At 43.0% G+C, this 26803-nt stretch overlaps 1 protein-coding gene across 2 annotated transcripts in view; it reads left to right on the top strand.

The window, feature by feature from the left end:
* The first annotated feature begins 1270 nt into the window (after positions 1-1270).
* MMEL1 (membrane metalloendopeptidase like 1) overlaps positions 1271-26803 on the top strand; it is a 46433-nt gene continuing 20900 nt past the window's right edge. The window contains exons 1-11 of one of the 2 annotated variants that reach the window (XM_077837380.1): positions 1271-1316; positions 1587-1590; positions 1866-2029; positions 14555-14614; positions 16143-16304; positions 17674-17754; positions 19540-19635; positions 21068-21186; positions 21941-22006; positions 24068-24202; positions 26197-26286. In XM_077837380.1, coding sequence (XP_077693506.1) covers positions 1271-1316; positions 1587-1590; positions 1866-2029; positions 14555-14614; positions 16143-16304; positions 17674-17754; positions 19540-19635; positions 21068-21186; positions 21941-22006; positions 24068-24202; positions 26197-26286 — 1023 coding nt within the window. Of the gene's footprint in view, positions 1317-1586; positions 1591-1865; positions 2030-12560; positions 12590-14554; positions 14615-16142; positions 16305-17673; positions 17755-19539; positions 19636-21067; positions 21187-21940; positions 22007-24067; positions 24203-26196; positions 26287-26803 lie in introns of those variants that run through there. The other variant, XM_077837382.1, reaches the window with a different exon arrangement.

The raw sequence follows: 26803 nt of genomic DNA, 5'->3' as shown, positions 1-26803 counted from the left end.
ATCCTTGCCTACAGAATCAAATCAGCCCGCAGAAAACACCACTGCCCCCCACCTCCCATGTACACCGTTCCAGTGTCAGCTCTAGACATTATGGTTGCCAAATTTAAAAACTGAGGGGAAACCACATGCCCAACCTGCTCTCTCCTTAGCCCTCCTTCTTCCCTCTGCCGCCCCTCGATCCTTCCCAAGGCAGCATGAGTGAGGAATTCTCTGCGCTTCAGTGCAGGGGGGCTGGAACAATTTGTATAGTGTGGGTGCTGAGAGCCATTGAACCAAACTGTGAACCCTGGGTATAATGGAAACCACTTCAAGCCAGGGGGTGCGGCAGCCCCCCCAGCACCCCTCGTTCCAGCACCTGTGCTTCAGTATGTAAATTAATGTGTTTTCAAACCAGAGTTCTTCTGCATATCACAGCCAGGAGCTCTTGGCACCCAGGGCAGTCTGGTCTCAGAGGAGCTTGCGTCTCTTCATAGAATATCATTGTGTTTTCCAATCCATAGCCCACAACAACAGTAGTTAAATAAACCCAGCTGCGGAGGAACAGGCAAGCGGATCCCTAGAAAGCAAGAAGAAACTTAGCAGAGTCTGCAGCAGATACTGTATCTCTGGCTGCTTGCACGCACTGTTCAGTGCACAGCCTTCAATCTTTCTCTGCAGCGCAACCCCTCCTCCCGCTGCTGCTCAGGATCATTTGCTGGAAGCTCGGAGCAGCACACGGCTGAGCTCAGAAGTTTGGGAAGGGATCTGGGAAGACTGAGGAGCTGGACGTTGGAAGCCCTCACAAACCAGCAGGCTGGCACATATTCTGGAGTGGTTTTGAATTCCAAAACTTTCTGCTCTGCCAGGGAAAAAGCCAGCAGCCCTCACAAACCAGCAGGCTGGCACATATTCTGGAGTGGTTTTGAATTCCAAAACTTTCTGCTCTGCCAGGGAAAAAGCCAGCACAGCAAAGGCACTGACACCTGGAGGCATCTCTTTTGGATTCAGCTTCTTTTAGCAGAGCCTAGCAGGGCTCCCTGACTCCCCCAGGGGAAAAGCTCTTTGAGAAGGTCCTGAGAGCAGCAAGACACTGGTTGAAAGGGTGGAGGGGTGAGTCACTCACTTGCCTTCCCCGGTGGGGGTAAGGGAGTTGACCAAATTGATCATGAGACTCTTCTTACACCGCCCATGGAGGGCTTCTTAGGGTGCTGCCCCACCAGGAGAACTGGGGCTGTGGCGGGAAGCCCCCACCAGCACATACTGAGCGCAGTCAGTTCTGTAGGCACTGGAGATGGAGAATGAAGTTGGGAAATCTGTGGACAACCAAATGGATAAGTGTGACGATGTGACGCAGCAGGGAGGGGGGAGTGTTGACCTGGGGATGTGCCCTGGGGATGGGAGACCTGAGAGCCTGTCACCTGAGCCGGGAGGGGGAGGTAACACCTCTGCCCAGGAACCTGGACGGAGGCTGCAGCAGGGAACCGGCTGGGTGGGTTTAGTTTCAGTTTGGGGCTGGGTGGAGGAACGCAGGGAACCCCAGGGCTGGGGTCTAAGCTCCCTGCTCCCCCAGAAGGACTTGACTAAGGGCTCCTGGGTGCACCCACAAGCTCTGTTTTGGACTGTGTTCCTGTTGTCCAATAAACCTTCTGTTTTACTGGCTGGCTGAGAGTCTCAGTGAATCCCAGGAAGAGGGGTGCAGGGCCTGGACTCCCCCACACTCCGTGACAATAAGTACATGTAATCATTAAGTGTTTGATTTCCCTCCCTGCCCTTCCCTGTGGTGATGTTCTGTGTCCCCTCTTGCCTGAGCAACCATGGATTTTGCCAACCTGGTAAGTTGCCAGGTGCTATTAATTTCTGATCCTCCTTCACCCCTCCTGTTTCAGAGTTACAATAATGGGGAAATCAGAAAGTCAAATGGATATTGTGGAAAAATCGACAAAATCTGGGAAGAAATCCTGGAGCTTTGTGACCATCGGTCTGTCTGTCCTGTTGCTGCTCATGACCTGTGCGGTGGTCGCCCTGGTGATCCTGTTTGCCAACAGTAGAGGTAAGAAACCTGCCACTCTCGCCCTTCTCCAAGCCCCTTCTTCATTAACACACCCATAAGAGTCTTTTCTGCAGCACTAAATCAAAAAATGGGAGAGAAGGTGCAAACACCTCTGTCTGGGAGACTTTGTTTTCATTCTCTCCGTCTTGCTCTGGGCTCATTAACAGAGATGTTTATCTTCAGACACCTGCTTTTCTGTATAACTATGCAATGCAAGTGGCTTCTATCATTTGGATTAAATCCAAGATCTAGCAAATTTGATTTGACAGAGACCAAAACGTGTCACAGTCTTCACTGGGCAAAACGCGTATGCGACACACTCTGTGTGTGTGTTTCTGGAGGGAAAGTGTGCGTAAATTCTAACAGTTGGTATTTTTGTGTATTTGTAGAAGCCTAAGAGTCTAAATTCCTTTTAGGCAGAAGTCTGAAAGCAACAGCTGCCTACCAGAGCCACCTGGGGCGTTATTTCAGTGTAAAAACTGCTTTGAAAAATGCTAGCGAAGAGAGGTAACATAAATGAGGGCGCACAGCGCTGTTTGAAATGTCAGTGAGATGCAGTTCAGTGACTTTCATGTGACCATTTTGCCAGGGTGGACGTTGCTGAAGTGTATTAAATGGAAAGTGTCCCCATAACACCATGTTTTTCACTGGCACCTCAATTGCAAAACAATTTTTCTTAAGTGTTCCTTTAAGCAATGTAGGCAGGGTTTGTAGCAGCACCTGCCTCCTGTTTGTCACTTTCCTGAATACCTCTTGATTTCAGAGCTTTGTTGAGATACTTGAGAATGAAATAAATGAATTCTAATATCAACACTAAAGCAAGGCAGGGTTTCTTCTCTATATATTGTATCTGCATTCCCTACCTGCAGCGAATTGCTTTCTAAGGCACTCAGAAGTACCCCAACACTGCCAGTTTCCAAACAGCAATTCATGTAAAAGGCTCCTTTTGTTGTTGCTTGTACTCTTCTGCCACTAGCAAATGAATGTTATCAGCATTTGTTACAATTCGGGACAAAACTCCTGAGCGTTTGACACTCATCATGCTCAGCAGAAAGTTTCTCATATTTAATCTGTTACCCCTGGAGGTGTGAGAAAAAATATCCCCGCTGGCTTCGTGTGCTACTGAGAACTGAAATTCCATTTCAAGGGGAGGATCTAGTATCTTTTAAATACTGAGCTGGAGCAGAATTCAAATGTTTGGCTCCACAAAGGGTTTGTCAAATCTGGCAGTTTGCTTTGCCTGTGGGGCTGCTCTGTTCCAGGTTCAGATGAAGTAAAAAGTCAGCTGAGAGGGATAACCTGGACAGCTTGCAGCTGGACAATCTTAGGCCCCTTCACAAGGGTCACTAGAAAGTCTTTCACCAAATGCAGAGCAGAGTCTGGGTAAATCTCTCCTAGAATATACGTTAACAAGAGGGCAGCAGGCGTTGCTCAAATGTAGGCTCCAGGGTTGTAACTCCCAGTAACACAGCAACGGGGAAATGCAATTTGGACAGAATGTTCATGATGGGAGCAAGAACTTTTACTTTGTGTTTATTTATTTTATTTTAATTACACACGAGTGTTAAGGTTGGAAATGAGAACAGGGTCCTTGATTTCTAATTAAAAGGTACACAGATTCACAGCTACAGCCAAATACGGTCTTCATCAAAATGACACTTCCCTGGAAATGCTTCTTACAGAAAATGCTATTTAGCCAGCTGAGAATTAATAGGCTCATATGTCCTCTTTCGCCTCTTTGTTCCAATCATGTTGCAAAACATTGCAGCTTATGCAGCCGTGTGACAACACTCTTTTGGACCAGCACTGATGAATCTTTTCGTAAGAGATCTGAGGGATTTTTGACCTCTAAAGAAGCCTTTATATCCCCAATGCCGGGCCCAAATAAGTCCAAAAGCAGAGGAAAGAGACAACTGCAGAATGATCTTGAGAGGAGGGTAGACAGGGAGGAAGACAAAGGTGACGGGATGTACTTTTGATCTGAATATGCCAGAGTCCTTTACATGATTTCGCCCATTCATTACCTTCCCAAAGGATCAGCCTCAGGGACACTTCCTGAATAGCATGAGAGTTATTAGCACAACCCCAAAAATTCCATCCCTGCATCACACAGGCTTTGGTCCCAAAAGCATCTTAACACTGATCCTATCATAATAGAGTATGTCAAGCCACAGTCAACCTTTATAAAAACACTGATGAATGCTATTTAAATGAAATTCTCCCACTATTGCCAACCCCAACTGTTCGAAAAAATTTGTTTCTGGTTTCAGAGCCTTTAGGGTTCTCACAGGTAATATTTGTAAGATTTTCTCCACAACCCTAAGCGTTAACATTATTATTATTGTTTTATTTATTCATTGTAGTGCAGTAGCACCTAGGAGCCCTAGCCACAGACCAGCACCCTATTGTGCTAAGCGCTGTACAAATGGAGGAAAAGGACAGTCCCTGCCCCATAAAGCTTAGAAACTTAATTTTGTTTTTAATACAGCTGAGATTCTCAGGCAATCACATGCCTCCAGGTGCTGGGGCTTTAACAAAAATATGATCACAAGCTCCACAATGAAATTCTGAGAGCGAGCCATGCTCTTCACCTTTCATACTGGAGTGAATGTGGAGGAAGCGGAGTTACATGGATGTAAAACCAATCCAAATGAGAGGAGGGACAGGTCCAGAATGACAGAAGTTGGATGAATATTCAGCATCTGCTAATTCTTGCTTCAATTTATAAATTCATTTCCATCGGCTGTGCCCAAAGATAGCTTGCGTTTGCTTCTTAAGTGATATTCACCTGTCAAAGGCCTGGTAAGTTGCACCACTTAACTCCCATTTAAAACAGAGTGATGCAGCGCTGTCTGCAGACAGATGAATTGCAAACCTCCATGGACCAAGTTTTATCCATCTGAATTTGCCATGGAGAAATAATTTCAAAAACATAGGCACAAGTATCTGTGGGAAATGAATTTTAGATTTGTACACACAGGTATTTGTGCCCTAAATGCTTGCAAAGTCATCCAATAAGGTTACAGAAATAATCCCAAGGGGACTTGTTCAACCAATCACAACTGACCAATGCAGCACATATATAGAATATCCAACAGTTGCTTAGAGCAGCCTACAATCAAGCTGTAGATTTTAAAATATTTGCAAATAGAGGAGCAAAAACTGCAAATAATAATAATAAATTGAGTGGTGTGTACAAATTGAGGAAATTGACATCCAGTACAGATATTCTCTGAAGAAAAGAAGCTAACTTCAGTGGATCAATTATGTGTTACAAGTAAACGGCTCAGCTTTAAGAGCGACACAGCCAATCTGCGATGTTGACAACACTTCTGCAGATGAGAACTGTCTGGGAAACAAGTGCCTGCCAAACGATAACTGTGGATCTAATTGCTTTAATATGTGCCATCCTCAGCCATCTGTAGTCCTTGAAGAAGGGGGGCGTGGGGAGAGACACTCAGACAAAAGAAAAAATCAAAACCAAAAAACCCACACCACAAGGCCAGAGTATGCTTTGAACATATGACTGTGTCATTTGCTGGGTTCTCACCTTCTGAAAAGAAAGCTCAAAAAGGGAATGAAGTGCAAAGCATGCTTGCATTCTGAAAATTTCGAACGACCCACTGCTCAGCAGAATCATTGTGCTGCCCTGACACTCTTGTGCTAAACAAGTCTAAAGACCCATTTATAAGTTCCTATAGTTCGTTACTGACTATGTTAAGCATGAATCCCAGTCCAGGGCCTGCTCTAAAGCTCACCTAAGACAATAGGATTCTTTTCATTGACTCCACTGGGCTTTGGATCAGGTTCCTGCTGAACTTTGACGTGTCTGTGGTAAACAGCAGACCTTCGAATGTGGAATAGCTCTTGCCACAATGACATTGACCTTCCCTCTCTCCCTTTGGGCCAGATCCTCAGCTGGTGTAAACCAGTGTTGCTCTGTTGAAATTTTGTCACTCGAGTTGGCTTTTTGATGGAGCTACCCCATAGCTACTCAAGCACTGACTTCCTGCTCACCTGTGGGGCTAATGGAGTCAGAGCTAGAGCTGGGTGGCCTTCTAATAGTAAATTTGACCCCAAAATGCATTTTTCAGGGCACTGAAACTATTCACAAATTCAGGTCAAATTGTTTCAGCTGAAAAAAAAGGGGGGGGGAAATTCGGAAGTGTTGAACTGTTTCAGAAACATTGATTGGAAACGGCATTTCACTTTGAAGTGTCTTTTCAAAACGACGTTTCGTTCAACCCAAATGAAATGTTTGTGTTAATTGTCTTGATGATAAAAAGCAAAAAATTTCCACTGCAGCCACCAAACCAAACATTTACTTATTCACTCGGCTGTGTTCACCACATCTCCAATAATCCGGTTTTTCCCCACTGCAATGCACTAGTCTTAATGTTAGTGTCAAACGCTGGCTCATGCATTATTCACCCCATTGTGATTTTTATACTTGGACATTTCAAAGTGCAGCCATCTAGCTAGACGTTTGTTTTGTTTTGGCTTTGGAGCTTTACAGAAAATGTATTAACCCATGAGTTATCCCTGCCCTATTATACCAGTAAGTCACATCAGGTTAAAAGAATGAGGAGTACTTGTGGTACCTTAGAGACTAACAAATTTATCTGAGCATAAGCTTTCATGGGCTAAAACCCACTTCATCAGATGCATCCAGTGGAAAATACAGTAGGAAGATAGATATATACACAGAGAACATGAAAAAATGGGTGTTGCCATACACACTATAACGAGAGTGATCAATTAAGGTGAGCTATTATCAGCAGGAGAAAAAAACCTTTTTTAGTGATAATCAGGATGGCCCATTTCCAACAGTTGACAAGAAGGTGAGAGTAACTGTGGTGAGGGGGGTGGAAATAAGCATGGGGAAATAGTTTTACAGGTTGTGCATTAGTAGCCTACCGGAATATATCGGGCATTTGTATTTAGCAGTTTTCATCAGAGGATATCAAATTAAGACTCTTCATTGACGTATTTGGTTACAGTTCACACAAGTGTCACCATCCCTTTCCTCAAATTACACCAACAGGAAGATCTATCTATTATGATAAAATAGGATTTTTTTTTTACTGGCAAAGCAAGGCTGGAAAATGTAGTACACACAGCTTTGCAGTGTAGACTCAGAGTGTACATTTCCCACCTCTGGTGTTGTTTTCAAGCAAATTCATGTGAGGTTCAGGAAAAGAGCAATGGCAAAGCATTGTGCAAAGTGTTAGTCGGATTAGTCTGCAAAGCCCCATTGAGCATACTGGGGAGTAAGAGCAGGTGGCATTGGTCATATCACATAAAGCATCAACTCAGCTTGGTTTTGCCAATTACAGAGGTGTAATTGAGATAATTGAAGGGGAAACAAAAGCACCACTTTTGGAAGTAAGCTGAGAACCCTTCACAGGCCATTTTTAATGATCCACTTCGGTGACAACGTTTTAGAACTCCACATATGCTACAGAGGTTTCAAAACAGACCTGACGTCTCTCCTTCACCCAGCTCAATTACACTTTCATCACAGGGTCCATTTTCTGGTGCTTTGGAGTTAGATGCTTGCTGATAGAGTTTCAGTTCCAGCCTTTGAATCAAGTCATTTTCAGGGCATGGTCAGGAAAAATGCTTTGATGATAACTGCCATGTGGTGCAGTCTGGTCCATGAGAAATGATGGAAGAAAATATGGTGGCCAGTCTTTTGGGAAATTATCTATCAGTCTGTCTTAGGGTTCTGTACTACTGCCCATCACCCCCACATGTGAGTTCGTTCCATGTGAAAGCAGATGCAACAGTGAAGTCCTAGCTGATGGTATGGGGTCTTTGGCACTTCTCCTTTTTGGGGTCTAAATTCTGTCCAGGTTAGTGATAGCGTTTTGATTGTTTTAAAAAACATTTATTACTATTTTTTGGTTGGTTGGTTGGCTGGCTGGGATTGAGTGGTCCGAAAGGCTGTCAATGTTGTGACTGTCATTCTTCTGCTGGAAAGGCATTTCATAGAGGAAGGCTTTGGAGCATTTTCTAAGGATGGTCAGACTCTGGATTAATCTGATTTCCTCTGGAAGTGTGTTCCACAGCTAGATCCCCTCAAACAAGAACGCTTTGTCCCTAGCTTTCATATGCTTCGCCTTGTGCTTTGTGATCTGCCTTGTCCCAGAAGAGTACAGCTATCCCAGGGGTTTATAGATTGAAATTCACTCTTTGATGTAGCTGGGACTTGATCCATTAGTGGCTTTGAAAACTATAAACTGATCTTAATAAGAGAGAGGCTTAAGCTACAAATTTTCAATGCTGGTCATTTAGCTCCATAGTTGAGATTGATCATGTTATGAAGATTCAGCAGGAGCTTTTTCAAAATTGGGATCTGGGTTCAGATCCCGTCCCAATTCCCAGCGGCCCCTAGACACTTCTCCCATCTGAAGTTAGTTGTTTATCCAAGCTTTGGGGTTAGAGTTTAGTAGTGTTGCTGAGCAACACCAGGACTAGTCAGTTAGAGGTTGGTGAACAGGTGCTGAGTGCAGAACACTTCCAACTGAAAAGAAATAATTGATCTGAAAAAATACATATACCTTAGTCCTGGCATAGGGCCCAATCCTGCCAAGGGCTAAGCCCCCTCTAACCCCTGTTGAGTGCAGGATCCGTCAACTTGATTAGCAGAAACTATGATTAAAACATAGAAGTGATCAGACTGTAGAAGTAGAATCCAGATAACATTGGTATTATCAAAAAGGAAAGTTTCTGCCAACCCTCTCGTGGTGGATGTGCAAAGGCTAAATAAAATGTGATGGGATAAAAAGAGGAGGAGCAGTAAGCCCATGTGACTGCAATTATAATACCTAGCTCTTACTTACTGTTTTTCATCCATAGATCTCAAAACACTTTACAAAGAAGGTCAGGATAATTATCCACAATGTACAGATGGGGAAACTGAGGGCACAGAGACATGCCATGGCTTGCCCAAGAATCACTCAGGCCAGTGACACAGCCAGGAATAGAACCCAGATCTCCTTAAGCCCTGTCCCATGTTCTGTCTACTAGGCCTCACTGCCTTAGTTCTGCCATGTGTGGATTCAGACACACATCAACTGTCGAAGACGCACGTCACAGAAATGTTGTAGGATGACTAGAAGTCCAGCTCATGTAAATGAGCATTGCTTTGCTTGCCTCACAACAAAGAGATGGCTTTTCTTTGAGCTGGTGAAGATGAAAGACCGTAGCTCTTGCCTTTCATCCTGGAGAGACTAGCCAGGGGAAATGCTCCCCTTGAGTGTGTAACAGGTCACTGTAACGTTATCGCGCTGTTCAGTGTGATTAGCAGAGTGGGTGGCAACCGGGCTCAGAAGCAGGAGAGCGGGGTCACCCTGCTACAGAGCTCAGCTGCCAATCAAGGGGAGGAGCACTTGTGAAGGCAGCACTGTGTTTAAATGGGCAACTGATATGTGGGCTAGGATACGTCTCTCTTTCTAACTTGCTTTCTTTTCTAATCCAATTACATGCTTCTGTTCTTTCACACAAGAGACTATTCTGCAACCTAATGCACTTACCATTAGGGAATGTGTCTGGATGTTCAACCTGTGTTCCCCTCAGGAGCCACTCTAACCAAATCATTGCCCTGCTTCAGCTCTACACCCTTCAGGTGCTTGGAGACGATTATAATTATCCCACCTCAGTATTATTTGTTGACATTTAATTGAAGCTCCCCTGAAATCAATTTACACCAGCTGACGATGAGGTGTATTTAGTTCTTGTCATCTTTCCTAACCACGAGCCCATCCATTCCCCAGTAACAGGCAGGGACCTGGATAAATCAACTGGAGTAAGACTGGAGAGATCTATGTTCAAGTCCCAGCTCTGCCCAGACCACCTCTGTGACCCTGGGCCAGTCACTAAATAATCTCTGGGTGCATCAGGTCACTAACAGTAACAAAAAATAAAAAGGCCTGGTAATTATTCCATTCTCCCGTCTGTCTTGTTTATTTAGATTCTAAGCTCTTTGGGGCAGGGACTGCCTCTTACTGTGTGTTTGTACAGCACCTGGCTCAATGGAGCCCTGACCTGAGATGGGGCCTGTAAGTGTTCAAATTAGAACTTTAACATGCCAGAGACATTTCTGAATAGCCTTTTTCCTTTCAGGATGGCAAGTTATTACTATTAGCCCAATGGAGGTATTTTATAATACATGCTGCTCTGTCCACAGGTAGGTGAGAAGAGACTGACAGATGCTGCAGACAGAGAGGGGTGTGGGTACGTGGTGCTGGGACACACAGGTTAGCACGTATGGACACTATTGGAATGGAGTGAGACAAAAGGGTTAGTGCCCTGCATTTAAAAGTCTTCGTTAGATAACTGTAGCATTTTACGACTCAGATCCCGGTGCCAACAAGTCTGTCCCACCCATTTGGACAGCTAGAAAAGTATGAATCACAGCATCTTTGGAGTAGCATTAGGGCCATAAACTGCTCTTGAACCTCAAAGCTTTCCTTGAACACAGTAGGGTTTCCAACCAAAGCCAAAGTCATAAGAGGGCCTCACTAAAACAAAGACTCTCAACCGTTTCTTTTCTTTGATCATCGTCCTTTTGCAGCATGTGTTGCACCAGCAACTGTGCATGTTTGGAATGGGCTGGATAAAGAACGTTTGTGTTTGTGTCTCTGAACCTCAGTGATGCCCAGGTCACTTCGAGGATGCACACAGCTACGAACGAGGGAGGAAGGACGAGCTTGTGGTTAAGGGCTCAGACAGCACCTAGCCCAATAGAAGCTGAAGCTGAATAAAAACAAAACATTTCAAATTTCCCCACAAGATAAAATTCCCCCCAAAAGTTTCATTTGGGGTCAATCGAAACATTTTGTTTTGATAAAATCAAAATGTTTCCTTCTGACATTGACTTTTTTCTAATTTCACACATTAGACAATCAAATTTAAATAATTAAAACAAAAAGTCCTTTCACACCTGGAAACTGAAACATTCCATTCCAAAAAGTTCAAAATGGAATATTTCTACCACTCCAAAATGCTTCTTTTCCAATGTTTCTTTCCCAATAAAATGTCATTGAAATTGACACTTTTCCACAAAAGGTTTTGCTTCCAACAAATCAGCATTTCAGACAGATGAATGTTCCTCTGGAAAATTTCTAATAAGAGGTAGCAGGTTCACTGGATGGACCTATTAGAAATGAAGTGGAGAAGCAAAATCACAAAACTCTTGTCTGTCATCTTGGGTCCCAGTTAAGAAAATGAGGAAGATTTTTAAGAGATACCCATCCTATTTCCAGCAGTCCAGCTTTTATATTGACTGTTACTGGAGGAGAAAACACTGAGTAATGAGACTTCTCTGTTCTTGTCTGACATATTTTACCTGCCAATGTACTAAGTGAATCTCAGGCTGAAGTGGCTCTCATTCTAATTAATCCATCCACACCCCTATGCTGTGGATGTAAAAAATCAAATGCCTGATTCTCCTGAGTACGTGAGAATTTTTTTGTCCATGTTTTCCCTACTGCAGTTTATTTATAGCAGCCAGAAAAAAAATTTCCTCTCTGCTTTAATCCCATTTGCATTCTTTCCCAATTATAATTCCCAATTTGGGCTTCCTCTGCTGTTTGGTGTTAGCTTTCATTAGCCCATTGCAGGTAACCGTGTGTTCATGAAGACATCAAAGGCGGGGACCTCTTTCCTGAACAAGAAAGATCAGCGTGTACGCACAAATCAAAACATCTGAGGAGCAATTAGGCAAGTGGCATATCTGGCACTGGCCATTGTCAGAAGACAGGACACGGGGCTAGATGGACCATTGGTCTGACCCAGTGTGGCGGCTCTTATGTTCTTATTACAGAAATCAAAATGTCCCTGATCATGAGCTGAAAGCTGAGGAATATCTGACTTGTGCCAGATTTCCATCAAATTTTACCCCCACCCTCTGTTATTTATGTTATACATAGTTCTTTGATTGTCTCAAATGTGATTATAATTACTTGGTGTTCTATCCCTCCCAGAGGGGTTGCCTGGTCAAAATATGGTCTTCAAATGTTATCATTTTAAATAAGCCCAAACAGAAGAGAGAAAACGCCTGCTAATGCAATGTGTTTATCAGACATTTTATACGTCACTTGCAGTGAGGGCTATTGAAGAGCTCAACTGAAAAAGCATAGCCACATATTGTGTCTAATGGTAACACTTTGCTCTCTCAAAGCACCTTTCTCTGGGGGTCATGGAACAGGTTATGAACATCAATTAAGTCTCACAAGCCCCTATGAAGTAGGTCTGAAGTTACCTATATTGTGCAGAAGGGGAAACTGAAAGGTGGGGTAATTTGCTTTGTAAATTGTACAATGTGAAGTTCTTTCACCCCAAGCAGACGACTGATTCTAGGCTTGGGCACCACTTAAACCCTCCACGGAGGAGCTCAAATAGTGTATAGACATTCTGCTCTCCTTCTGCACAGGGATGAATTTCTCCTGTAGTCAATAGTTAAACCAGGAATAGAACCTAGGGACCTGATTCTCCCTGCGATATACGTTACTCCCACGGAATTCAGTGGAAGTTATACACATCCCACAGCAGAAGGCTAATTCCCCTCTGCATTGTGTTACCATTTATATCAGTGCAAAGCGTGTGAAAATGCCACTTCTCGACCTGCCCATGTTGTACAGTCGTACACCCACTGTGCTCTCCCTTTCAAGTGGTGTAAAATCATCTTAGGCAGTAAAGAAACAGGCCCAACACAAGTGGGGTCCCCATGATACTGACTAGAACAGTGCAAAATACACACATTTGTGGGGTGTGACTATTGCGCTTTTTCCTCTTCCTCTCCTCGCCCGTCTCCTGTTCTCCCTTTATCTGCGATTTCAGTATGCCAATATTTGCACCCACATGAATGTTCATGCCTTTGATACATAAGCTGCTTGTCTGCATTGAAAAGGGTTTGGTTTTTAGCTCAAAAAGTTATGCAGTTTAGGAACATTTTTCACAAAAACGGGCCTATTTTCAAGTTTGTACAATCTGCAAAAACCTCAAATTTTGAGTAGTTTTGTATGATGTCACAAATACTTTAATCGCCTCTGGTCCAGATTCCCAGTCCCCTGTCTAATTACTAGACCATAATTTGTGGAGTTTTTCTAACGCAGATTTCTACACACACACACTCCCACTTGGTTTAGCCCTGAATGCTACATTCCCAATCACAAGGGGTGCTGTTGCTGTTGGTTTCACTGATGAACTTCAAAGCACTCTTTTCCTCCCCACTGTTCTACGTCTACCTGAATTACTTTGACAGAGTCTACTCTTGGCAAACACCTGTATTCAGCTTGAATCGGTTTGCCCAATATCTCTGCGCTAGAAACATTGCTGCACAGGAGAACCAAGTTTAATCCATTTGGAAAGTGATTTTTTGGTTGTTTTTCCCAGTGTGGGCCTCAGTGATCCTTTGCTTAACAGAAAGCAGCCAAGCACAAATGAGACTGAAATTATGCCAGGGAAAAGCATAGGCATAAAGCACACCACATCCAAACATTCCTGAACAATCCTGGAGGATTTGGGGAGCAGGCCAAACTCTGTAAAATACCAAACAATCCCAAACTCGGGGGGGAATTTTGGATCAAGATCCCAGCTTTGTGGCCTGAACAGATTCCTGTTTATAAAATTTACAACTAATGACAAGAATGTCCTTCACTAACATTGCACCTTCCTTCATCAGAAGCTCTCAGAGCAATTTACAAACACGAATGAAAAAAGCTTCACAGCATCCCTATAAAATAAGTGTGGTAATGCCCATTTTACAGATAGGGAAACTGAGATACAAAGAGATCAACTGACTTGTCAAGTGCAAGGACTATGCTGCATTTATGCCTAACTTTGAGGGCTTACTCAGGACCTAAGTGGTGCCTAGGTCTGGTGCAACTGGGCCAAGTCTGCACAGGGGTAAGTTTCACCGAGAGACAGCGAACAGCAGAATAGAAAAAAAGAGCCTAGGAGGAATCCTGCTTATAGCACACTAGAAGCACCTTGTTCTACTTGGCTTTCAAAGCCACAGTTATTCTGAGAGAGGTTTTCACTGGCAGAAATACCATCGCTAGATTCCAGGTTTCACAATGGTTTTGAGCCGCAACCCTGAATAGGAAAAAGTTAAACAAGGTGCTTTGTGCCATGAGCAGCTTGATAGAAATCACCGAAGATGGCATCCAACTTTCAGTAGCTATTGTCTGTTTTATCATAAAAGGTTGTATCATAGAGACCATGGAGTGGATTAGCCTGGGAATTGAACTAGTCTCTCACCCCCTTCAAATGAGCTGTGCTGTCCTGGCAGGGCAGCCTGAGAGACGCTTTCATTGTAGCTGCCCTCACTGCACCTATTCTTCAGATAGACAAAGGTCTCTCATCCTGGCCTCTTTCCTTGGCGCTAGAATTCACTTCCTTTAAAATAAAATAAAAAGAGCCCAGGTGAGCTCAGAATGAAGTCGAGCCGCGGTGGAGTGTCAGCTGTTCCTTACGTAAGTGAATCGTAGCATCATGTGGTTTTATTCTCCCCCACAGATACGCAGCATGGTACCAATGCCGGCAGCATATGCATTACTCCGGGATGTGTCGCAGCAGGTAATAATTCTTCGTCTGTACCCTGGCTGCAGAGGTGTCATGTCAGATGTACGCACTGCCCCCGCCTCTCACCCAAGCCCAGGAAGAGACTGTGACTGTCCTTTAAAAGGAAAGGAAAAGATGATTGAAATGGTGCTCAGGAGCTGAAAGGAATGAAAGTTCCCATTTGGCTGCATTAATAATACTAGCATTGCCGATTTGAATCTTGGGCGGGATTTCCAAAAGCACCTGAGTGATTTCGGAACACAAGTCCCATTGACTTCAATGGGACTTTTGCACCTAAGTCACTTAGGCACAATGAGACTTGAGCTGTTAAGTAAGGGGCTTTTGAAAATCCCACTCTTTGTCTGAAAGTGAGTCATCCTGCTGCACCCTACCTAGCATTGACCAGCCAGGTAAGCAGCTACTTGTTCATTCTCATTCAGACTCATTCAAGCTATCTGAGAAAACAACATAAAAGGGAAAAATTCTCCCCTGGGATCCCCACTCTCAGTTAATTCAGTGGTGTTTTTGTATGTGGAATCAGGGCAGACTATACTATAGAAATTTGCCTTGTTGATAAGAGATCAGATCTGCTGCGTGGACTGAAGAATAATTTTTCCCAAAGCTGGCTGCACATATCAGCATTCGAGGGTTCCATGCCTCAGTTTCCCCATCTGTAAAACAATGGTACTTCTTTTTTGATGTGCTTTGAGATCTGTGGATGAAAAGCACTATATAAGAGCTACATGGTATTGTTATTGTATCAGTGTTATTATCTGCAGCTGGCACTAATAGGGAGAAGTCTGGCACTCATTTGTGCAGGGGGAAATTACCGTTGGGGGTCAATGGCCCTAGGCAGGAGGCTGCAGGCTGAGTGACTTCAGCCACATAATAAAAAGCACAGCAGCCCCTGCCCAACCAACTATTCTGCTTGTAGGTCTTATTTCCCCTCTCACTCTCCATCAGAATGTGCAGTACTTGTCATGCCTTTATGTGGCACTTTCACCACGGGGGACTACCACTTGCAGCCAGTCAAAGCCCTGCTGAAGGGGTTTGCCAGGGTGGAAGTTTGCCCTGTGCAGATGGCTCGTTTAAAGTCCTGCACACCACTGGGTCCTTGCACTGAGGGTTTAAATGGACTGGAAATGGTGCTTAGGGCTTTTTGCAGTCCCATTGCACCAGAGTGAATCTTACCCCAGATGAGTAGTATGAAGATGAAAGATCTGTTCTGCAGAGCACCTGCTTGGGAAACATACCTGTGTCCTTGCTCAGGGAGGGAACCGAGCAGTGACCCCTCCCTGAATAACCTCAGAGCATTATGTGCAGCTTGGACATCCGATGCAACTCAGATATCTAGTTTTTGTGATACGTAGCTGCTAGATTTCAGAGTAGCAGCCGTGTTAATCTGTATTCACGAAAAGAAAAGGAGTACTTGTGGCACCTTAGAGACTAACCAATTCACCGGATGAAGTGAGCTGTAGCTCACGAAAGCTTATGCTCAAATAAATTAGTCTCTAAGGTGCCACAAATACTCCTTTTCTTGTAGCTGCTAGAATACTTCAGAACATGGATCCAATGACTGAGCCTTGCACAGACTTCTATCAGTACGCCTGTGGGGGCTGGCTAAACCGGCATGTCATCCCAGAAACCAGTTCAAGATACAGCATTTTTGACATACTGAGAGATGAACTGGAGATCATCCTGAAAGGTAGGACTGGGACAGGGTTACAGCATGTATGCAAAATAACGAGCCTGAGCATCAGAAGTTTGAACTAAAGATATGTCCGCCCACCCGCTCCCCAGAAGTGGTAGCCAACACAATTAAATCTGCATTAAACCAATGCATTCACTCCCCTACCCCAAAAAATACCATTGCCCCCATGGTCTGTAAAACCATGAAAGAGGGTCGAAGTAATTTTTAATCATGGCTTCCTAAACAAGAGCTAGAGCCTCATTCATAAATCAACATAGCTTCATTCACGTCAATGGAGTGACATTGATTCATACCATCGGAGGATCTGATCCGGACTCTTGAAAAAAGCCATGCATCCGTCTCAGGCCAGGTCTAGACTTTACAATGTTTGCCAGTACGGTGATGTCAGTTAGGGGTGTGATTTCTTACAACATTTTTATACCAGCCAAAGCCCTTGTGTAGACGCACTTATACAGGCAAAAACATCCTTTTGGCAGGATAGCTTATTTCATTTGGGGGACTGGTATAAGCTATGCCAGCCCAAGCACTCCTTTGCCAGAATATTAGTAGTAGCAAAAGCTGTATTACGCAACACCTAAGAGCCCTAGTCTTGGAGCAGGCTCCATTGTGCTCGGTGCGGTACAAACACAGAACACAAAGATGGTCCCTGCTGCCAAAAGCTCAGTCTAACCTGTGTGTAGGAGGGTTTGTCTGAATAGCCCTACCAGCAAATGTCTCTCGCGTAGACTAGGCCCCATCCAGCACTCGATCGGAGTGGGGGATGGGTGCAGAGGTGGTGACAGGGGGATTTCTCACCACCACTGTGTTTTTTTTAAATAAAGAAAAGTTGACTTATGTCATTTCCCCCCCCCCCCCCCCGGCAACGATAGGCATGCTAAAGCCAGCCTTTGCCAACGGCCACCACACCACAATTACGGACATACCACGGTTGTGTTTGTGTAATTGGTGTTAACAGCTGGCAACTGTCGGGTAAAAAATAAAAATCAACATGTAGCACAGTGACATGCTAAGTAATGAACGCCCTGGTACCTGCAATACCCCATCTCTGGACCAGGCCTTTCCCCTCCAGCCCCTCAACGCACAAATACTGAAAGGGCGGCTCCGGTCCCACTGAAATCGATTGGCCTTGTGATATTGGCTTCAGTGCGAGTAGGAGAAGCTGTGTGTGTGTGTGTGTGTGTGTGTGTCTCCTTCACAACCTCCCCCTTCCTGTACAATAGTTCCAGTACAGAGCACTCTGATTTCGTGGTCAATGGAGCCAGTGGGTGCTGATTGTTGCTGGCATTCCTACACTAGCACTGATTCAGATGATGAGGAAGGTTACGCAGGGCACCGTCTCACTGCAGTGGTTCCATCCCTCCAGGTGTGCTGGAGGCTCCGGAGCAGGGTGATCAAGAAGCCTTTCGGAAAGCTAAAATGCTTTACACTTCCTGCATGAATGAGAGTAAGTCTCCTCTTCTGCTGCTGCTATACTTGTGAAAGTAACAAACCCACCCTTCGGGCAAAACCTTCCCACCAACATCGCTCTCTCTCCGGGTCTCCCCTGAAAACCCTGCCTTTCTGCCGGAAGATGACTTGAGTGCACACACAAGTCTTTATTTAGGCTGTGCATTCTGGGATATGGCACATTAGGTAATAGGTTAGCCACTTCTATATGAGGAGCCTGCCTTTCTGAACACAAACATCCAGTCATGAGTCTTATCCCATGTTCTCCTGGGACCCAATACAAGTCCCACACTGAAGTCAATGGAAGTCTTCCTGTTGGCTTCAGGAGGAATTGGGTCAGGTCCCTGGTATATTCAGGAATGGCAGCTCAAGAGTCCCCCAAGAGTCGTCTACAAAACCAACCGTTGGGCAAACGCTACAGAACTCCCACTCTCCAAAAATGATGGAACTTAAATGCCAGAAAGCAGCATTATATGATGAGGATTTTGTTCTCGTAATCAAAGTAACGAGTAACTTCTAGTAGTTCTGAAGGCAAAGGAGAATGTTTCTAAAACATCTGAAGAAAATCAGCAAAACCCTTCTTTGAGTTACATGTGGACAGTGCAAGATTTAGGATGCTTCTAAATATTATTTCTTTGCTTTAAATTATTTGAGTTTTATAAATGACGCAATGGGTGACTAAACTCTTGTCACTTAGCAACTCCATGTGTTTTTTTAAATGAAACTTTCTTTGCTTTTGAAGTCATTTACAAGCAGAACAAAATGTGATTAAGGCACAGAGTAATGATTTCTAAAGCACCTCAAACACATGTTCATAAAGAAAGTAGGCATTTAGGAGCCTAAGTGTCTTTGAAGGTCAATGAGATATAAGCTCTCCAATGCCTACATTTTACCTGAGAAGTCTAGTCTATCTTCATTGGCAGATAACGGCTTGTAGGAGAGAATTTGAAGATTATGTGTATGGATTTACAGAACATACACAATGTGTTATAAACAACTGTGTGTGTGTGTGTGCATACTACACCACTTAGAAAAATTATGCAGTAACAGCCAAAAGCATTAGTTTATGATAGTGATACTATCTTATTATTAGTTAATTTTATATTGTGGGAGTGCTGACAGGACTCACTCAGGGACCAGGCTCAATACTGTAATGTTATAAGGGACACAGAGTGGAAAATTCACCCACAGTTAATTACTTGGTCATAATTCTGTATAATTCTGTGTAATTCTGAAGAACTTTTATCCTTGGATAAGAACTTCTGATTTATACAGAGAAACACTAGCCTCAGTCTCCATCTTTGTGTGTTCACTGCCCAGGCATTATAATGTTATGAGGACTGAAGCAGACCAAAAGCTTATAAAACAAATCAGGGGCCCAAGAAACCAGGCTGAGGTTTCAGACATCTATCCTCCCTTCTCATAGGTGTCACAGTTACACTAATAGCTTTGCATGGAATTCTTCAGTTTCACAAGTCAAAACCCACCAGAGGATTGGGGTTTGTCTGAACCCCAGAATGAGTCACAAAACACCCCCCAAATCACTAACTCTTTCACCCTGTGAACAGAACATTTCATGTTCAAAGAGTTCTTGTTAGGATACGGTTACTGCCCAGTGGAGTTGAAAGATGACACCACAATGTGTAACACCATCCAGGTTCATAGGGGACTTTTAGAATCTGCCTTCAGCTGCTTAGCTCAGTCTAAATTTTCATCCATTCTTCTTCGTTTCTAGTGAATCAAAAACAGGACTTTACATTTATTTCCTCTTCTTCCTCCTCAGGCTTCATAGAGCAGCGAGATTCATTGCCCCTGTTAGAGGTTTTAGCTATGGTTGGAGATTGGCCAGTGGCTTCAGCAGATTGGAATATCACCAAAGGTAATAGCGTGTGCTCAGAGAGCTCTACGTTGTCAGGTTAGGGTAATTTATCTTCCTAAAGAGGCTGATGTCATTGCATCACATCTCCACGGAGGCTTTCCTTAAGGAAGTTCTGAGAGACATTCACACATCATTTAGAATGCATCCATCTGCATAAACAAGAAGGCCTTGATTTAATGCCTGCAATCAAAGATTTCAGAACCCTGTTTTATAGACACAGATAATTTTTTTGCAATAAATAATCCAGGTAAAGGGCAGATAACTTTTAAATGATAAAATATGAACAATTTTAAAACCTCAAGACAGGCACAAAATCTGAAAGTAGAAACCCCAGAGTTTTTTACAACTTTTAGATGCAAGTTTCCAAGGTGCACACACCCATGCAAAAATTGTGCTCCTATATTTTTGTATGCAACTATCATAATTAGGTCTTGCACCATCACAGGTTAACTAGGCAACAATATGGTGATTTGTAGCATAGGTGTGTAATTGCATATACTTTTTTGCATGCACATATTTGTATTTTTGACATTTAGTTACCAAAGTGGTAGTTGCTTTACAGATGCTATAGGCCGTTAGAAATGAACCTCCCTTTTATTAAACAAAGAAGATCTGTCATCAGAAACATGAAAAAAGAACAGGTCTATTTAGATACCACGGTGATGGGCATGTTCAAATGCCTGGGCAGGTAGATAACTAGTGCCTGGTGTGATGTATGGATTATACACCTCAGTGTGGGAGTTTAAAAAGCACTCAGCATTAGCCAAACTCTGCTCCCATTGGAGTCAATGGGTTACATCAATGGCTGGCTTCCCTGGAAGCAGAATTACATCAACACTGGTAGCTTTTGAAAATCCCACTCCTAATCTTCAAACTGGAAATGAAGAAATGCCCATTCCTTTTATTTCGTCTTGCCCCTACAAGACCCTCCCATCCGGGAAGTGCAAGGTGAACACCCTCCTCGTCTTTCTTGTCCTTCCTTAAAACTCATCTCTTCCACAAAGCCCGCCAGCATTGACCCCCAGCTTAGAGTGACTGTCTCACTTCTATCCAGCAAAACCCAGGCCAGACACTAACATAGGGACATCAGTGCCTTGTGCATCTGAACTGTTTTGTCTGTATATCTAAACATTCTGCTTGGAGCAAGAATTGGGTTTTCCTGGGGCTGTGTGCTTTGTGCAAGGTAGAATTGTCCAGCACTTACACTAAGAAGAAGAATGATGAATAATCAGTTACAGATAGAGAAGTCCCACTGGGATCACTTTGTTCATCCACTCCCAACCAGTGCAGGATTGTTCCCTACAAAATATTCTCAAGTGCTCTGCCCAGTCTGATTTTAAATTACGTAAGCAATAGGCTTACAATATATGAAACTTAATTACCCTTGTTGCACATCAATAAACAATGCATATTTTCCTCCTATTTCCCCCAGAGCCAAACTGGAGCATTGAAGAAAAACTCTCCACACTGAACTCCAGATTTAACAAACGAGTCTTCATTGATATGTTCGTATGGAACGATGACCGGGACTCCAGCAGACATATCATTTATGTAAGAAAAATAATAGGGAACTACATCTCCATAAGTTCCAATACTCCAGATTCACAATGGGTCGCTATTTGCATTGCATTTAGACATGCTTTCCATAAGCACTGATTTGTACTGGTGGGCATTCCAAACATGGGCAAAATGTGCATATTAAAAAAAACCCTACAAATCTATTCATGGTACCCCAAACAGTATCAAACACATGTTGATGCAGATCCTATACTGATTTACACCCACTGGGCCACTGTAGAGTGACTTACCTGGCAGGGTTCAATAGATGGCATGAAACTCTACTGCAGATATCCAATAAACATAGCTAGTCCATACATAACTATGAATATCGTTAGTCTCATATCTTTTATTGTTACAAATGAAATCTAGCCCAGGAGTGAGCAGCATCGTCTCTGGCAGGTTACTTTATTTTGGTCTTTCAGAGGTCTCAATGGTCACTGAAAAATCTTGCCTTATAACCCAGGATAAGTATCCATCCGATACTACCCTAGAGAGTAAGATGCAGATCTTAGTCCCATGCTTGGACCTCTGAGGACTGGAGGTAGTAGTTCTGGCTTCCATCTCACTTCCAGCTCCAAGGAATAATAGCCTAAGCTTGCTACTATAGTGGGTTTATCATGTAACAGAGTGCTATGGTCCTTCCAGTGGTCCACGCAGCTTTTCACGTTGCTCTTGAATGACCCCTTCTTGCCAGCCAGTCTCACTGCTCATCACTCACTACAGATATGTATTTGATTTCCTTCAGATCGACCAGCCCAGTTTGGGAATGCCATCCAGAGACTACTACTTTAATGGTGGCAATTACGGAAGAGTAAGTACTCCTGAACTTTGCTACTAAAAATTGCCTTTCACTAATCATGTGCAGGTGAACACGGCTTTTACAGACCACAGATAGCTGAATCTTCATGTTCTCCAACAATCGCAGTTAGACTGTGGAACTCATTGCCACAGGATGTCACTAAGGCCAAAAATTTAGCAAGACTCGAAGATGGATTGGACATTTAAATCAATAACAAGACTATCCAGAGTTGCAATAGTTAATGCTAACAAAAAGAGTACTGGAAAGGATATAAAACCTCGTGTTTCAGGGTTTAAACCAATCTCTAATTTTTAGGGATAGGGATGAGACCTTTATGTGGAGCAGATTATCCCACATCTGCCTACTGCAGGGTTTCTTATACTATCCTCTAAAAACATCTGGTACCAGCCATTGTCAGAGACAGGACACTGGACTAGATGGACTGCAGGTCTGATCCAATGTGGTAATTCTTTTATTCCCATATTTCTACAATATGGGGATTTCATACAAATCTGCAAATTCATTCTGATAAACCCCAACTGTAGAAGGTTTCAGAAATCCCCCAAGACAGACAATTCCATTCATGAAATCAGGATTGACTTGGACAAATAGAAGGAAGATGAATGGACCAGATCCTCAGCTGATGAGAATCTGACCCTGTATGTGTTGGGTGATCCTTATTTTTTTGCTGTGAGTTCCAAAAACTACATGAACATTTGGAGACACTATTTTGAAACTGTTTCACTTTCCTCCACTGCACAGATCAAATTTGTTCACTTTCTCCTTCTTGCTTGCTTTTCTTTGTAAATGCCTGGCTGAGCCGCTGCAAATGTAGATGGATAGAGATAATTTGTCAATTTCAGGCCTGAAAATTCTTTAGAAGCTCTTTTTATTTTTGTAATTATTTCATGCTAACTGAGTAGATTTGCAGCCAAGCATTAAATTGAATTTCCTAATGTGAATGAAGGGGGAACCATGTAGACAATGATCAAACATTTCAGACTCAGTTGCATATTACAGGAGTAGGGGCCTGATCCAAAGCCTGTTGATATCCCTGCGTGTCTTTCCATTGACTTCAAGATCATGCCTGTAGTGAGATATAATCCCAAGACTTTCTTCATCCAAACTACACAGCTGTGAGATTTTGATGGCAGCAGATCTGCCGGCATCCTCACCTCAGCCACCTTAACAAATTGTGATTCCTATGTCCTGTGTCCCATATTGTTCTGTCCATGGAATTCAGCATGTGCACTAGCTCAATACTCTTGAGGTACTATTTCGAGAATATGGCCAAAGTCTTCTGACATTCACAGACTCCATCGAGCATGTGTTGAAGGCAATCGTCTGCAGAACTTCTTAGAGATACAGTGGAACCTTCAAAACAAATCAAGTACTTCATAGTGCTGGATTTGATCTAAAAGGGAAACAAAATTGTACTGGAAGTGGCACCAGGGTGTTTTGAAAGTGGGCAGGCCGGACAGGGCCTTGTCTGTTGGAAGTGAGCTCCCCTACTGCAGGTTTCATTTGCATGTTTGCAGATTTTTTTGAAGGGGAGCGGAGAGTGAAAATGATGCATCATGCCCATGGAAGCAGAAGACCAAGTGCAATACAGCTGTGATCCAAAAATTAACATAAAAAGACAGTATTTGAAGTGAGTCAACCTCAATGGGCTCCCGTTCTTGGGAGAGGCATCTCCGTGCTACTGTATGATAATAACAATAGAAAAAAAGACAAGCTACATGGACGAGAGAAGTTTGCATTGAAAAGACAAGGGCAGAGTCTGAGCTGCAATGCTTGGCTTGGGAACCAAATTTTACCAGCGTTCAGGGTTGTTAAGATCTAGGGGCTTGGTTCAATGACTTCTTTTTATTTAGCCCCATGGTTCATTCTCGGAGCATCTGCTGATTTCCCTAGAACTCCCTCAACAAGATACACCACAGAAAATCTCTCATACTGGTGCTATTATAAACCTGAATTTCTGGATAAGATTGCCTTGATAAGTGGAGAAAATGTAGATAATTAACCTTATAAAAATTACACAGACATACAAGGTTTCCTTTCATGTGTGTTTAGGTGCGGGAAGCCTACCTGCAATTTATGATCACCATTGCCAAAATGATCAGAGAAGACAAGAATATGGCAAAAGACGACAATTTTGTCCAAAAAGAAATGGCAAAGGTTATGAAGCTTGAAACTGAGATTGCACACGTGAGTATGGGAGATTATGGGAGATTGATAGGTGAACTGAGAAAGCGTGATAGGTTGTCATGATCTGTGGAATCAGAGCTTCTCTTGAACAGGAGAAGCTGAGATTTTTGTGCTGCAACTCTGTGAGGCATAACATAAAACTCACAGCCCACAGGGAGGCAGGCAAAGGTAGTTTTATAGCTCTTTTGTTAACCCAGGATTATGGGCTAAATTGAAGAAGCGTCCGTGAATTGTTCAATAGCACGATCCAGAATGGTCATGGTGATGTTGACGATGGCCATGTTTCCTTCTGCCCCCCGCCATGCCCCCTATGCTGGGACTTGCAGCGGGGGCTTGCAAGGCAACATAAACGGTCTTTTGTAAAACCTACACAAGGGGGAATTCTCCCCTGGCCAGATCTAGGGCTCTTTCAGTGCTTTTAAAGTGCTGCAGCATCTTGAAAGGCATTTATTTTTTTAAGGTTTCAGAGTAACAGTCATGTTAGTCTGTATTCGCAAAAAGAAAAGGAGTACTTGTGGCACCTTAGAGACTAACCAATTTATTTGAGCATGAGCTTTCGTGAGCTACAGCTCACTTCATCATTAAGATACCTACCACTACTGACAAACTTCCACATAGTTTAAGTTCCAACTCTGTCTCTGTTGTGTAACAGGGACCAGAGCCTGTGTGGATCTCTGTATTGAACCTAGAGGCTTCTAATGGCTGAATAATTTACTGCAAGAACACATTTTTACCTAGGTCGAATGACTTCTTTTCAATATCACGGGATGTGGAATAACGTGTCTAACCATTACTAAATATTCTAGCAGTTCAAAGCCATATTCCCAAAATAATCAAAGAAATTATATATATATACGCATATGCTACAGTTCAATTAAGCTTTATAATTATTAGCATTTATACATGGCAAAACTTTCCAAAAGTACACAAGCAATGAAAGTTCAAAAACGTGAAAAATCTGGATTTGTTGAGTATTTAAAAAATGGTTTACGATTATAAAAAATATGTCTTTATTTTTCATGTTCTCTTTTATGGTAGGATCTCTGTTTTGCCATGTTGAATAGGACACAAAAAATTGGGGATATAGCACAGATTTTGTATCCCGTTAATATCTGGGTCATACACAGGTTGGCTAAGGTGCTTGCAACTTTTTTGTGTAGCTGAAGTTTATTTCTTACGTTTATCTAAGATGAATGCATCCCATGAAGGGAGCTGTAGCTCACGAAAGCTTATGCTCAAATAAATTGGTTAGTCTCAAAGGTGCCACAAGTCCTCCTTTTCTTTTTGCGAATACAGACTAACACGGCTGTTACTCTGAAACCAATCTAAAATGAGTTTAGTTATTCTAATCTGCTGTGTCAGCAAACAAGTGACTAGACAAGTAGAGACGAATAAATGCATTTTAGGTACAAGGCAGACAGAGGTGGACATAAAGTTCAGCAGGGGCGTAGACTGGTTGTATTTCCCAAAAATCCCAACCACAGTTAGATCAGATTAGTAATCTGCCCAAAAAACAGCACTGCATGGAGTGTAAATTTTCCCTTATTTATAAATATCCTGACTTTACCTGTGTATTTGCTTAATTTTTTAAACTGAGAGCAGAAGAGAACCCACAGACTTCAGTTTGCCAGTGCTGGGATTTTCACATTGAAGTTTCATCTTGCTGCTGCAGTTTTCCATTCAGGTTCTGGAGGGATTTTCTTGGCCATCATATTACTGAAATAACACAATGGTCTCATACTCACTACCCTGAGCTATCAACTGGGATGTTCACTGATAAACTGAAATGCAGAAAACCCAGTGTGAGACTCGAGGAGTTTCCTCTTTCTAAAAACACTGAATATATTTTAAGGAGCAATTAAGAGAGTGAGAGAGAGAGTGTGTGTGTGCGTGTGCACACGCGCGTGCAAGAGAGCATGTCCCTGCATTTGTGTGATTCCAGCTGTTGAAATTCTTGTCAGTCAGTTCTGAAGATAATATAAGAATGTCCACAGGCTACTGTTCCTGCAGAAGAACGGCATGACGTGACCCTATTGTACAACAAAATGACCCTGAGAGAGCTCCAGGAAAAGTTTGCATTGAATGTAAGTGTTTTGATAAGACTTCTATGGCTTCCAGCTTCCCCCACTGGCAAGTCAATGGAAAAAGCAGCTTTGCAGACTCTTTATACCTGCCGAACAGAAGGGATTCAAAGTGATGCCTCTTCTTAATGTAAAGCTAAGAGATTTTTAAGGCATTTTCCTTTTAAATAAAGCCACAATTGAAGCATTTGCCAGACCTTAAATCTCTGAACCATGCATGATCATAAATACGCCAACTCCAGTCCAAAAAGAGTGGTTTAAAGTCCTTTAGTTCTATGCACAGAAAAAACAGATGTAAAACATGGTTTGTTCAGAGCTAGAATAATCATTTAGTAAAACTTTTAATGAGTCATTCATCTCTTTTAGCATGGAAGTATCCCCATCAAAATCATTGCAGAAGTCTGCAGATGCCACAAACAATTGTGACCACAAGTTGTCCCAAGAATAAGTTCGAGTTTCCTTTCTCCCAGCTATGTTTAAACTTTCAGTGGCACAAAGAGGTCAAATTACTGAGTGACTT

The sequence above is a fragment of the Eretmochelys imbricata genome, chromosome 18 (genome assembly GCF_965152235.1).
Source record: "Eretmochelys imbricata isolate rEreImb1 chromosome 18, rEreImb1.hap1, whole genome shotgun sequence".
Classification (NCBI taxonomy): domain Eukaryota; kingdom Metazoa; phylum Chordata; order Testudines; family Cheloniidae; genus Eretmochelys; species Eretmochelys imbricata.
This window is presented reverse-complemented; position numbering and strand designations above follow the sequence as displayed.